Source organism: Brassica napus, chromosome C2, assembly GCF_020379485.1.
Source record: "Brassica napus cultivar Da-Ae chromosome C2, Da-Ae, whole genome shotgun sequence".
Taxonomy (NCBI): domain Eukaryota; kingdom Viridiplantae; phylum Streptophyta; class Magnoliopsida; order Brassicales; family Brassicaceae; genus Brassica; species Brassica napus.
In genome coordinates this window covers 56,118,040-56,133,221 of record NC_063445.1, presented here as the reverse complement: position 1 = coordinate 56,133,221, position 15,182 = coordinate 56,118,040, and the positions used below count along the sequence as shown (strand labels likewise).

Sequence of the window (15,182 nt, the reverse complement as noted above, 5' to 3'; positions counted from 1 at the left end):
ATTAAACTTTTCGCTTCAAAGATTTTTATTATCGAGTAAATAATTAAACATTTAGTTTTTGTTTAATTTTTAAAATAAACTATATAGTTTAAAATTTGTTTTCATTGGTTTAAGGTAGTAAAGATTAATCATTGCTAGATAATATGATTTTTTTTATTTAAATTATTTTTTTTCATAATTTTAAAAATTCGACAAATATTTAAATATTAGCATATAGAGGTATAGTATTACAACATTAAATTATATCTATTTAATTTATACTATCTGTAAGTCCAATAGATCATTTATTTTAAATCCAAATATTGATAGCCCAATAAAAATTTCTAGTATGCCCAAAATTTAAATAATAAGATTAGAGATTAAATGTAATATGATTTTATAGGAATATGTCTATTATGTCTATTTTTTAAAAAATCAAACATGAATCAAGGTTGTAACTTCTGTTTTAATATATAAGATATAAATATCATAAACTATCACCAAAACAAAAAAAACTACTTGTGATATATATATATATATATATATATGTTTATCATAAACTATGACCAAAACAGAAAAATTACTATGCAATAGCTTATAAGTTAGTTTCTTTTATATGGTTAATTTAAAAAAAAACATAAGATGTGTTTATATTTTTTTTATAATATTAGATTTGACTTTAGATAACGATTATTTTTTGACGAATGTAAATAATGATCTTAGGAGTATATTTTATGTTTTGTATACATGTGTTTTTAGATAATTTAAAATTTGAAATGCACTGGTTAAGATTCTTAAAATACACATTTACGGCTTCCTTCCAATCTTATGGGAAAGTAGTTATTGGGGGTGATTGGTAGTTGCTGTAGGTGCTGTCCACAGCCCTATTTATTTCCACAGCACCAAATTCAGAGCAATCAAGCTTTAAATTTTTTTTTGAAATTACAGCTCTTAAAATATCCTACAGCTGTACAAGTGCTCTGCAGAGCCAAATATCCAAAGCAATTTTTTAGTGCTTCAATAAAATTCTACAGCAATAAAATCTAAAGCCACAGCAAAAAGTCTACAGATTTTTTTCTACAGCAAAATATTTAAAGCTACAACCATTACCAATCGGACCCATTATAGTCAATATATATGATGTGATTTTAGTAATGATTCCAAATATTATTAATAAATAAATGAAATATGACTTTCTAGTAATGGTCTATTTTTTAGAATATTACACATGATTCATGGGGCTTGCCCGCGGGCCTGGCCCGGAAATGCCCATTGCGGGGCGGGATTGGGTAAAGATATTATGGCCCGTTTAGTTGCGGGTCTTGCGGGACAGGACCGCGATGGTACTGGGCCGAAGCGGGACGGGCCAAAGCGGGATGCGGGGAAACATTGAGGCCCGCTACAGTTTTCTCGTTTGTCTCTTTGGTGATTTACCGATAATAGAGCTAAACGGTGAACAGGTGATGACGATAGCGATTCTTGCTCTCTGTGTTTCTTCTTCTTCGATCGAGTGATCGACGACGACAAAGCATCTTCTTCTTCTCCTCTGTACAGTAGATCGACTTGCATGTCCAGAGTTATTTAGCTCGTGCCTCTCTGTTTACACGATTTTAGATTTATGTTCGTCCTTTCAAAGGTAAGTAATCTTCTTCATAAGTATTTAGCTCGTCCCTTCATAACGAAGGTAAGTAATCTTCTTCCTTGTTCTGTCTCTATCCCTGTGAATGTGTTCTGTGAATCTTCTTAGTTAGATTATGTCTCTCTGCGAAAGTATTTTTTCCTAACAGTGTAATGATATATATATATATATATATATATATTGTGTTGTTATGTTTTGTTTATGTATTAGATGGCTTGGTTGTATAAGCGTTGTTCTCTTTTTGTTCTGCTTACTCTCGGTTGCTAGTTATTAATTAAAAAATTCAACACAACTTTACTCTTGGTTGTTTCTGTATTGTTCTGTTTTTGTTTCGGTATTGATATATATATATATAATTATATATATATATATAGTGTCGTTCTTCTTTTGTTTCTGTATTAGATGGCTTTGTTGTTTTTTAAGTATTGTTCTGTTTTTGATTCTTGTTGATAACACGGTTCAAGCACTCTTGTTATCTTGTTTGATAACAGACTGGTCTTCTTTTTTATTAAATATCGCTTACACTTGTTTTGTTTTTCACGCATGATCATGAATTCATGAGTCGATACTTGTTTGATGGAGTGATGTTGGACAAGGAGAGGAGAGACTGATATTATTCCCTTCTGCCTTCGGGTTGCTTCAGGACTTGAGGTAAGACTTTGTTCCAACGTTTAATAGGTAGTATTGTGGTTTGAATTCCCTTTAGTAACCAATGCTTGTAACAAACGTGTAATGCTTGTAGCTTGATGATTTTCACCAACTTGATAATATATCTCTAATGCTTAACTCTTCTTCTTACAGGTGTCACTGTCTATTTTGATTAATATATGCTGAATTATAAGTGCTTATAACAAACGTAACCTATGTTTATAACTTGATGGTTCTGAAAAACTTGATAATGTAAAAATTGACTGTTCGGGATAGATTTACGTTTTCCCGGTCTTAACTCTCGTCCCTCTTTCTTGCAGGTGACACAGGTCCCAAGCCTTGATGAAGATTGCTGGCCCGCGGGCCGACCCGCATACCCGCTGCTATAGGGCGGGTCGGGATTGGTCATAGGTTTCAGAGACCGCAGCCCGCCGCGGTACGACCCGCAGAGACTCGAATGAAACTGAGCCCGCGACGGGGCGGGTCATTTGGTTGCGGGAGAGCCCAAATGCCATCACTAGGTTTAAACTTGGAATTAGATCATTACATATGAAATTTATTTTGCGTATAAGACATCAAGCTCTAACTGAAAGTCACTTTTAAAATATTTTTGGTAGAGTAAAAAGTAGTTTTCAACGAGTTACGCTAAAATTAGCCCACTTAAAAAAAAATAGTTACTCTGATTTAGAGTAAATGTTTTTGTCTTCTTATATTTATAGAGTAATTTTTTTTCTAAATTAAGAGTGTGACTGGTGAATTTTAGAATAACTGAAACTAACTCAATTAGAGTAAATAGAAGGAAAAATGTAGAGTAATAAAAATAAATAAAAATCTAACATAATTTATTTCTCACTTCAAAGGCAGTGAAAGAATAAAGTGAACTGTATACCTTTAATAAAACAGTAACTGGCTTAAAAGAGATAAAGTTACTTTCACTTGATTGACAAAATATATTCAGTCAGGCCCTTAAAAGTTTACTCTGAAATTTACTTCTTCTCTTATTTGTTTTAGCTCATTTTCTCCATTTTTATTCTTCTTAGTTGCCCTACTTTTATCAATCACACTCGACATATAACATAAATAGGTGCTATCACGAGAAGCTTCTTTTGGAATTTGAAGTCACGGTATAGCTTGTGATGAATAGCTTTGCATTGTTTTCAGAGACTTTTGTATTGTGAGTTAAATGGAGACCATCTGTAAAAAGGTAAAAATTCGTTGCTTCAATACAAGAAGAGTAACATATAACTTATACTAGCGTCTAACATTAATTATTTCATTCCAAAATGGTCCGTTACAACTTACAGCCTATGTATGTATATAAATCTTTTAGCACCCCCAATATGTCATTTGTCTAAACAACTGTTTTTCAGTCTTTACCGTGTGAATTTTTAGTTTTTTGTACTAACAGTCAAACTCACTACTTAACCAAATCTAGCTATAATTAACATGTTAACTGGTACAAAATAGATATAAGGTGTTTTTTGGTTGGTTGCATAACAAATCTACACTAATACTAGTGGGCCAAGATTTTTTTCGTATTGGGAATGATCTTGGCGTTTGATAAGGATAAGAAGACACGCGGGAGGGTTGAGAACGGGAAGAGTTGATGATGTCCACATAAATTGGATTGTCGACTTGTCGGCCACCCCGCTTTATCTGCTGATTCAAGAGCTATGTGGCTTGTTCCAGTGGTTCGTATTCAGCCACATCACCGTATTCTTCTACCATTACTAAACTATTAGGGCATTAGAATGTAGAGTATGTGTACAAGTCTGGTACTTGCAATCGGCAATCACAACTATTTTTGTTTGTTCTATCTTTTATATCTACCGTCCATAATTTTGAACTTTTAGGTATTTGAGTTAAGCCTAGATAAATATTAATTATTATTTGTAATAAAAAGTTTTTTTATCAAAAGTTTTTTATTAGATTTTTCAAAATAAATTCAAGTGTTAATACAAATTAGTAATTTGAAATCTCATAGTATCAAAAATTTATATTAATTGATAAACTGTCTAATGTAACTTATTAATTTGTATCAGATATATCGTTCACATCAAAAATCTATGACTGAGATATGAAATATACATTGGGTTGAAATATATCATGGTTTCACTTTCATACTGTGAACATTTGAACGATGTACGAATATTTCCAGAAATTATGAAATTGACCCGTATTCTAGTGGAAAGAACAAATAGGACCACTAAAGCAGAACGAGAACTGCAAGCACGTCTATAGTGACATGTTATCGAGTGGTCATCGCTCATATGTCAAGTATGCTGTTAATTTTGTTATTACTAGCGTTAGCGATGCAAAACGCATATATGAGCAATATACAGCAATGAACCTTCGATTTTTAGTCTTTGTTTTGTTATTGTTAAAAGACAATGATGAGCAATAACAATGAACTATATATACGTGTGTAACCACAAAAGCGTGGTAGAGTCGACAGAAAGCACCTCAAGTTTGAAACTTACCAAACTCAAATTCATATGTTTGTGTGGTTAGACGATATGAATATCTAATACACATTGTGAATAACTGGATCTGTCTGGTGTCGGTGGACATGTTTTCATGAGATTAGTCGGTTGGACCTCGGCTCGTCGAACACCCAAAATATAAGAAAAACTATATATATGTGTGTATATGCTAAATTATATATTGTTAGGACTTGTGAGTTATAAATAACAGCAAGCATAAGTAATAACTAATTCATATAGTTATTACTAGGGGTGTTCAATCCGGATATCGGTTCGGATTCGGTTCGGTTTTTTTCGGTTTTCGGTATTTCGGTTAGTAAAATATATCTACCATTCTAAATCCATATTTACTTCGGTTCGGTTCGGTTTATATACCGCCGGTTTTCGGTTTATTCGGTTTTATACCAAAAAACATAATTATTTTGTTTGAGATCATATTATATGAATTTTAGAGTCATATTGTCAACACAGTCATTTATTAAAAATATATTACATGTTTAAATAAATGAACAAAAAAGTTAAAATGCTTCTACCATCAAATAAAATAATCAAATCTATAACTAAAATCAAAGCTTGAAATTTTGAAAATAAAAATATGAAACAAAACAGAAACATGAAAGAAAAATTTTTCCACTCTTCCATATTTATTAAAGTCATACTTTTTCAATTGAAAATTTTTCATTAATTATTGTCCATCAAATTTATAATCTTCATATTAATTTAGTGAAGACTAAAATTAATCAAAAAGATCAAAAAAGACTTAGAAAATAAGATGTCTGAATTGCGATGTATTATTATTTAGTTATAGTTCAAGTGTTTTACAAATTAAAGTTTTTTATTACTATAAAATTATGGTAATAGTTATTAACACAAATTTAACTTATGTAACAAATAGATTTTCATGTATTGTTATAAAATAGATACATATTTACATGTTTCTACTTTTAATCGGTTTTGTTCGGTTTATTCGGTTTAATCGGTTATATACCAAACCATATCCAAATCCTACGGTTTTTATAAAATTATATCCATTCGGTTTATATGGTATATACCAAAACCAAACCATATTGTCTATTTCGGTTCGGTTCGATTCGGTACGGTTCGGTTTTACCATATTGAACAGCCCTAGTTATTACCCTAGTCTTTTCAATTAATCGTTATTTTCACGATGAAAACGGTAATGTTCAAATTAGTTAACCTATAATTTTTCAAAAGCATTTAAACCTTCGTTATTTTTTTTTGCTGAAATGTGTAGTCGAACCAATGAGCATGATTTCAGTATAAATATCTAACGTTATCGTCGTAATATATGGTCAAAATAACAACCTCAAAACAAACGTAGTATACCATATGTCGATATTGTCTCACAAACTCACAAAAGAAAGACATCAAAATGAACAGTCATCTAATATTATTCACATTATGCCATACACTCATCGCAACAAAATGTCATTCATCCTTCGCATGACTGTTAAATAAGTAATAAACTTGATGATATGAAAACATTTAGAGAAAATTTAGAAAATACACTTTTAAATAAGATTATAATGAAAACTACACCATCCATTTTTTTTTTGAAAGCTACACTTATTCATAAGTGAAATTACTAAACTGTCCAAATTTAATGTTTATATTATCCATATCTAATTTGATATTTTATTTTAGAACAGAAATACATGCTTAAAAGGAAATTTTTTAAAAATTACTAACACTCATACTTATTTTAATACTTTTAATATAAAATAGAAAATTAGCTCCACTAACTAGTAACTACTTATTGATCAACCACATTTTTGTTCATAGAATAGAACTTTTAGAAAAATAAAAAATTGTCGATCACTTTACCAAATAAATGATCTCCTATTCTAAGGATTTTTTCTTCTTTTCATATACGACATACACACATTAAACCATCCAAACAAATTGCTAATCTTTAATCTAACAAAAAAAACAACAACAATCCTGACCATTATTTTAAAAAGTAAAAGAGTGTATCATCTAGAAACGAAATGATATTCTGTGAACTTTGTTCATATGGAGTACAAAGGAACTCTTATATATAATTTTTACATATTTTTTTTTATCATTTTGAAAGTGTTTAATTGTCTGTTTTTATGATGCGAAAAGAATGAATTGCTAAAATAAAAAGATTCAATCAATGTTGTTTCTGCCGCCGAAACAGGAAAGAGTAACAACTTCAAAAAAATAACAATAAAGATCACAAAAAATCCTACAAAAAATAATCATAGAGAATCATCTAGAATTATAAACTTATGATAATTTTGATAATAATCAAAATTTTAAATTTAATTACTAGATTTGTATTTCTAACCATCATTAGGACCAAAATATCTTATTACATACAAGAAAGCGTAGTTTTCAAAAAATAAAAAATTGAATGCATTTTTCAAATTTAATTAGTGAATAGGGTATTTTTCAAAATATCCCAAAAATTTAGCATTTTTTTTATAAAAGGCTTAAAAATTTAGCATCTGCAATATTATTCCAAAAATTTATGTGATATGAAATTAATCAAAAAATACAAAAAATATATCTTTAATTACGTAAAATCGATTAGAAAAATCAATTGTTTTCTAATCAAGGGGGTATAGACTTATGGTTACGGGCACGTGCCCTCCTACTCTTTTTTTCTTAAACAACTTAAACTAATTTAATTAACAGATGATTGTTAGTAGTTTTTGAAATGGTTTTTGGTTTTTGTTTTTCAAAAACTACTTTATTTTCCAATCAAGATTTTGATGAAATATATTCCCAAGAAAATAAGAAAACTAGTTTTTGAAATAACTGTTTAGTTGTAAACAAAAACCAAAATCTGGATTTTACTAGTTTTACAGCAGTAGTTAACGTTGGCTTTTATATATTTTTTTATTTTTAGAAATTTAAAATTTTAGTGGCAACTCCTTCGTTCTTATTGCATGGTTATGTATTTCCAATTTATGTCCACAAGCATCATCTACTCACCATTAAAATCCTTAAACTTTATTAAATTAAAATAATAAAATTTCAACGTCCAACAACAAAAGAAAAACAATATTTTTATTTGATATAACATTTTAAAACACAACAATCTTTTATAGTTCACATGCAATAATATAATTTTTTTTTAGATTTTCAGTGATAGCATATTTTAAATCACATGATACAAAATTATAAATGAAAAAATCTTATTGGTTAAAGATAAAAAAAACTTATTGAAAAATATTATATTAAATTAATTGAATCAACTTTCTAAAAGGTAATCAAAATTAAAAAAAAAATCACATATTAATTAAGTTATGACTTCTATTTTAATAGAATAGATATTTTAAATTTTATTGTTTATTTTTTAATAATAAGTATTTTACTATTTATAATATTTTAAATTTTATTATTTTAAAAAGAAAAAACCAGAAACTAAAAACCAAAATCTAAAACTGCCAATCATATTTTTCAAAAAACCAAGATCTACTGCAAAACCAAAAACTAAAAACTAAAAACCAAAATCTAAAATCTAACAAAACAATCATCTCCTAAATTTTCTTTAGTTTAGTGAATAAACAAAAAAAGTGCTCCCGATTCATATATTTTTGTTCTGTTTTTGGTATTGTGCCCCCCAACTATAATTGATTATAGGTCCGCCACTGTTTCTAATCATCATGAAATAAGGCTCTGATCAACTAATCAAATCTCCAAACCATCACTAATAAAACAAAGATAGTGTATTTATATGTAAATCATCTATATTATAACGACAAAATGTCAAACGTTCTATGTGATTTGTATCTAGTCAAATAATTTTATTTCTCTAGTCCGGTTTAATGGGATAGGACGACGAACACCATTGGCACACAGGAGTTCTTCGCTACTAGCTAGTAATTTCACAATCCATATACACACCTACAAAACAGTTACTGTCTTACCGACATACATACAGAGCTATTTTATTTAAGAATAATAAATTCCTAAATTTGACACTAGCAGTCTAGCGTATATAACATTTATGGGTATTTTGTTAAGCACTGAAAGCTATAAGAAAATCTGTTAAAATGTGTAAAAATGGAAATATCAATAACCTATTTTGAGACACTACACTCCAATACATATGAAGTGTTTGTTTGTCAATGAATTGAGTGGGAAGGTCACTATCGAGATCTCGATTCTCAAGGTCCAGTCGTCGGTTGAGATTGAAACTCTTCTACAAGCCCATGGGTCCACAACTCGTTCAAGACATCTGTCACGTAATTCATTGGCCCACACGGCCCATCTCCCGTCAACGTCTCCCAGCTCTCCTTATTCGTACTTCCATTAATTATACATACCCACACAGATGAGACTGACATCCACTCATACATATACATATACTGCCAGCAGTAAAGATTTGTGTGTGCGTGCATGCAATGGCGAGGAGAGAACATTATGGACTGGCCAAAGATTCGTTATAAAGACAGTGGTCAGAGTTGTACCGCACAGCCACAAGTAATCGTCCAGGATTACTGGACCTTATTTCGATTTATTATATCAGAAGCTATGACAAATGTTTTCTTAGGTTTTGTCAAAAACCAGTTATGAAGATATGTCTAAATCAAATTATGCAAGAATTAGAAACACTAACCATCATGCATTATACTGGCTAGTCACAGTATATTACTGTTTTGTAGAGTATTTCACTCCTTGACCCTTGTGACGACGTTGATTATGACTTATGACGATGACAATGACAAGTGAGACAACAACTAACAAGAGCTTAGATATTTTCACGTCATATTACATGGGCCTTAATCATAAGTCTCAAGGCCCACTCTAAATGATATTTACTCTGAATCTTGTTTTGGTCTTTTGAATATTGTTTCACCATGTACAGTTTTGATCTTTTGAATTTGTTTTTGTCTTTCTCAGTGAATGAATGCGAGGAGAGAACAACAATAGATGGTGAAACCATTCTGTCGAGCAGGTAAGCTTTAGATTGTGTTGTAACAATGCTCTTGTTTTTGTTGGTTTATTTGGCTATAACTTTCAGGTGGCCTTGCACGTACTATGGAGACCCGTGCCTTGATTAAGAAGATGAAGAAGAAGAGTTGTTGATGTAGGCAATAAACCATAAGTAACAGTGTTAAGTTGATATGCTTCATAGACCAAGAATGTGATGTGATTACACAGTTTTCTACTGCATTGCTTTTTTTTTCTACTGCATGTTGTTATTTATTATATACAGATATGCAAACAATTGCTAGTGTAGTAGTCACATTACATATACGAGTCAATCATAGTATTACTATTACTACTGCCTTTAGCATACCAAGAACATGAAATTTTTCTTTTTACCTACCAAATAAATCATTGGTCCTGTTCAATGTCTCTCCTCTGAGATGATTCACAACCCGGTCATTGATGCTTCCATCCACATTTCTCATGGGTATTTGCATTTCCGCCATGAGAATCTGCAAGGAAGAGACTTTCTCCTTCAGCTGTGAGTTCTCTTGTAGTATCTGGTGGTTGCTTTCAAGCAAATGGATAACTTTCTCAGACAAGTTATGATTCAATATCATGAGCTGTTCCACCTGTTGCTGCAGCTCTTCGATTTGCTTCTTTGTCCGCATGCGTGACCTCCTTGCAGATTCTCGGTTAGAGACCATTCTTCTCGCCCTTCTTTCGAGACCCTCGTTGTGGTAAATGGTTGGGTTTAAGTGAGAGCGATTGTTGTTGTTGTGAGTTGATGAGTTTGGTGGTAAGGACTGTATCGGGACATGGAAGTTAGCGTTTGGTAGGAATGCTGAGTTGAAATGATCGTCTTGTGGCGACATTCCTTCAAGAATATCGAAACAGTGATGGGAGCAATGGACACTAGACTCCATTTAGGGGTTTAGATGTCTAACATTGAAGATGGTTTCTCTTTAATGCAGGAAGCACAAACACCAAAAGAGAGAGAGAAAGAGAGAAAGATAGGAGAGATATGAAGATTAGTAGGCTTAAACTTAAGATGTTGGATGCTATTTAATGAATGACAAATTTATTTCTGTGAAAACACCATGAATCTCTCCACTAACTTATCTTCAGTGATACTTTTTGGAAAAAAAATCACTAATTTCAACATCTTTGTCAATGTTTAACATCTTTTGTGGTTTATTGTTTCTTAGGATAGTTTAGTTTTAATGCCTTTAATCTTTATTTGCCATGAGTTTACCATAAACAAACATGCGTAGTTTTCAGATGGTAACACGTCGACCGTTTGATTCTGGAAATACTATACGTGAAATTGTGAATGCATTTGTTACGCTTATGATGGATGAGTCGTTTTGTCACCCATGCGATCATATATACCGTTAAAAAAGCATCTATAAAATTTTTCCAAGAATATAATATTTAAAATAAATAGCATGGGGAAAAAATAATTGTGAGTGCCAAAAAAACAGCTGAAATATACAACATAATAATATTTTTTTCAAATAGTTATCGTGAATGTTATTTGTGTTTCAATTTCTTTTGTTTCGTTTTTTCCTTACAAAACATTTCAGACTTAGAAACTTTATAAAAGTTGTAATAACGTTTTTGTCGTGAGTAATTATCATCAGTACTTCACGGTGAAATGGGTCGGTGGATGCCAACTTGCACGTACTTAGCATGCGAATGTAAAAGTTGATGTACCATTTGCGTCAAAATTATCCAAAGTGGCCTACCTACTTGAACAAAAAGAATGCGAATGTTGTGAAGCTAATTTCTTTATTCCGTTTTCGTAACTCATTGTAAGATTGGGAAACATATAAGAAGAAAGAATGCCCATAATAAACACAAACTACTATAAAGTCAAAGACACTGATTAATGCATTGTTTCCAGACCGAGATTAATAACATCTCAAAAAAGAAACTCTATTTTGAAGTTTCCAAAACTCTATATTTGAAGTTTCAATGTGTTTTTCTCCAAAAGTAAAACTTCAAGCCTAACTTCAAAATTATTTATATTTTACATTATGGTCCTTATATTTGTCATAGTTGATATAAATTCATAAAACTTCTATAAAATAACTAGTACATATATATAAATATTACAGAAATATTAATTAAAAAAATCTTACACTAAAATATAAAATTATAAATAAAAATATATAATTAAATATTAAACTGCAAGTAAATACTATATTATTCCATAAAATTATTTCCATAATGCTCCCATATATGATCAACTAGTGCATTTCGAAGTAAAAAATGATTCTCTTTATTTTTTATTTGTAGATTACGAGCCAAATTTTTTTGAAATCAAATATCCTCATAATATGGCTGTTGATAGTTTGATATCATCAAACGAAAAAATTCTTGATCTTTTAAACAAAAGTACAACAAGCAGGGAAAAAAATTATGAGATGATTGAATTACGACTGCAAAATGAAGCAAAAAGTTAGCTTTTAAAGAAATAAAATAGAAAAATAAAATATTGCTAAAAAACTTAGCTTCTATTGATGATGTTAATATTCGTGAATATATTCGATCTGAACAAGAAAGAATCATACGAAAATGCATCAAGAGCAACAACAACAATCATCTTCGGTTACACAAAATTTGTTTGGACAATATTTTGGAGATTTGGGAGGTTCCAGAGCAAATTTACCAGACTATTAGTGTTGTTATAATATTTAAATTTGAGTAATAATTATGTCTTCATGTGTCTTTTTAATATGTTTTTATCATGGTTTTTTGTAATATTCTTGTTGTTTAATTCTAGTTTTAAAATATTATAAATCTTGTTTCAATTTTTTTTTATTTAATTTCATGTGTAAAACTTAAATTTATAAAATAAATTTGAAATATTTATGAGATATAAAAGTTTTAAGGATTAAAACAATAAACAAAAAAATATTTAAAAATTATAAATATGATGTATAATTGTAAGGACCAAAATGTAAATAAAAAGATGAAACTTCAAATTTGAAGTTTTGAAAAGTGAAACTCTATATTTGGAGTTCCACTCTTCAAAACTTCAAATTTGAAGTTTTGAAGTTTCTTTTTGGAGAGCAAAAAATTATATATTTGGAGTTATAAACTTTCTTTTGGAGATGCTCTAAGGGATAAACTTGAATTTCAAAGCTAAATAAAGCGGAAACCAAACACATTAAAACGACATAATGATGCTTAACAGCTTTGAAAGTGTGTATCAAAATGTAATTAGCGTTACGGAGAGGCAATGTCTTGTTTCCAGAAACAGACAATAACTAAGCCTCTTTGTAGCAAGTTTCGTCTGAACCAACTTGAACCCATTGAAGTTCTATCAAGCTCATGTCACCCATTTTTAATCGCTAAACTGATTTGAGTGTTTTCAATTTTTCATGTATGTAAATATTTTATTTTTCTTTCTTGGAGGGTAAGATAATTAAAAGTGGGATAAAAAAAGTTGAAATATTTTCTCAATTCCAAAGATATTTTTTAGAGTGCAAAAATTAAAAGTACGAGAAGCATCACGTGAAGATCCTTGGAAAGTAAAGCCCAATTTTGAATTTTGCATGTTGTTATATATGTTATAAAAAGTCTCATTCTTCACATCCACATGAGGTTTTTAGTATCCCCAAAACGACAGCGTAAAAACCAAGTGCCTCTGGTCGGTTTTAACATTTGTTGGCCGGTGCTGGTTTAAATTCTCTTTTCCGGTACATCTGCAAGTCTAACAACTCCGTCCAAAATTACTTACTAGTTATTTCTATAGTTTTCTATTGCATAATAGAGTAAAGTTATATATATCATATGTATTCCAATATCCTTATATGTTTGACGACCCTAACCTATTTCCCAATAATCGTACAACATTTAATGCTCTAAACTTGGTTTGTTGGATCCAAACCAAATCCTCTCTGATGTCTTCGGTTTGGTACAAAAACCAATTTTGTCTGGTTCCAAGTTAATACTACTTCCGAGTCTTTGACTAATATCACGTTGCAATACCACTCTCTAGGATTTCGTGACAGCCTTTTGTTAAAGATTGTGTGTTTCTGTGTAAGCATGTGTGATATGTAGTAATGCATATAGCTAGTGTATATAGTATTAGACTAAGTACTAACTTTACAGTCTGTTAGAATTATATACGCAAAAAAATGTTAAAACCTAACTATCGTTATTAAACTACATATGTATAGTTTTAATCATATGGTTTTTCGTTTTATATTATTCTTCGGTTAGTCAAGATTTCTGTTCATGTGTAGTCACAAACTCAAACTAATACAAGGGTGTAGAAGAAATTATACGTACTACTTGGTATCTTAAAAAGTTAGATTTTAATATACTTTAATATACTTTAAAATATATTAGAGAAATTCCATAGATTTTAATATACTTTAAAATATATTTTAATAAATTTGAAAGAAAAAAATGACCAATTTTTTTTATTAAAGGATAAAACAACATTTATACCATAGGATCAACTAATCTAGAATTATGTTTTAGAGTTAAGGGGTGATATTTTGAGAATAAAGTTTTAAATTTTGAAAAATAAAAAAAAATATTAAAATGTTAAAAAAAAAGAGCTATTTTGATCATTTTATTTCTTAGATACTATTTATGTGATAAAAACTTTTTTTTTTTTGTCAAGTTTCATTAACTCAGCCCAATGGACATTACAAGGCTTGTACGTTATAACATGTCCAATAACATAAAACTTAAAGAGAAGCCCGAAATACTAAATCAGCCCACTATAAAAGTCGGTTCATGATAGCTGTCTTTCTACGTGGAGCTAAGTGAATAGAAAAACGACACGTGACGTTACATGTCTTCATGTGAGGCAGCGAACTCGGCCACCGTTGTTCTTCACCGCCGGAAAGTTTCTTCACCGATCTTCCATCTCTACTTCTCCGCAACATAGAAATGATGGAAACCTTGCTGCAAAACACCAAGACCTCTACACTCCTTCTTCGCTCTAACCTTCACTTGTGTTCAGGAATTTCCACTACCGTAGATTATAATCCAGAGATAGTTCGATTGACCAACAAGAGGTCTTTTGTCGGACCGTCAGAGGACGCCAACTTTGCTAAAACCTCCGTTGAAACCAGTCAATATCTGTCTAACACCACCGCTTCCTTACTGCAAAGATACTTTACTCAAAGCCCATCGGCTTCAGTACAACAGTAAAGATTGACTCTCGCGATACAGGGTTGAGAGCATATCCTTGAATAGTGAAAATAACCAACATAAACAAAGGGATTTAACAATATATTGTAGAAGAGGAGTTTAATTTTTAAAACCAATCGAAAGATGATTGGCTTTAGCTCTGATACTCAGATAATATCAGAGCTTTATTACATCAAACCAAAATCGGAGTAAAAGATAGAAAGTAGAAGAACAGCATCCGATTGGTTTGAAAACACAACAAAAAGAACTCGCCTTACGAAAACTGATTCGCCTAGCGAAAGATCACAATCGATCCAAGATCGAAAAATTGTTTTTGAGAGAATTGCCCA

General features: G+C 30.6%; 1 protein-coding gene and 1 long non-coding RNA gene across 2 annotated transcripts; one reads left to right on the top strand and one right to left on the bottom strand.

Annotated features, from left to right (window-relative positions):
* Positions 1-1,041: 1,041 nt before the first annotated feature.
* LOC125582026 lies at positions 1,042-3,003 on the top strand. The gene is made up of 2 exons (XR_007319835.1): positions 1,042-2,269; positions 2,587-3,003. It is a non-coding gene; the product is annotated as an uncharacterized LOC125582026 (long non-coding RNA).
* Positions 3,004-9,932: 6,929 nt separating this feature from the next.
* Positions 9,933-11,450, bottom strand: LOC106436534 (basic leucine zipper 43-like). The gene has a single exon (XM_022695613.2). The coding sequence runs from the start codon at positions 10,599-10,601 to the stop codon at positions 10,068-10,070; it is 534 nt and encodes a 177-aa protein (XP_022551334.2). The 5' UTR covers positions 10,602-11,450; the 3' UTR covers positions 9,933-10,067.
* Positions 11,451-15,182: the final 3,732 nt, after the last annotated feature.

Coding starts and splice junctions, on each gene's coding strand:
- LOC106436534 (XM_022695613.2), bottom strand. CDS start 10,601: ATGGAGTCTAGTGTCCATTGCTCCCATCACTGTTTCGATATTCTTGAA.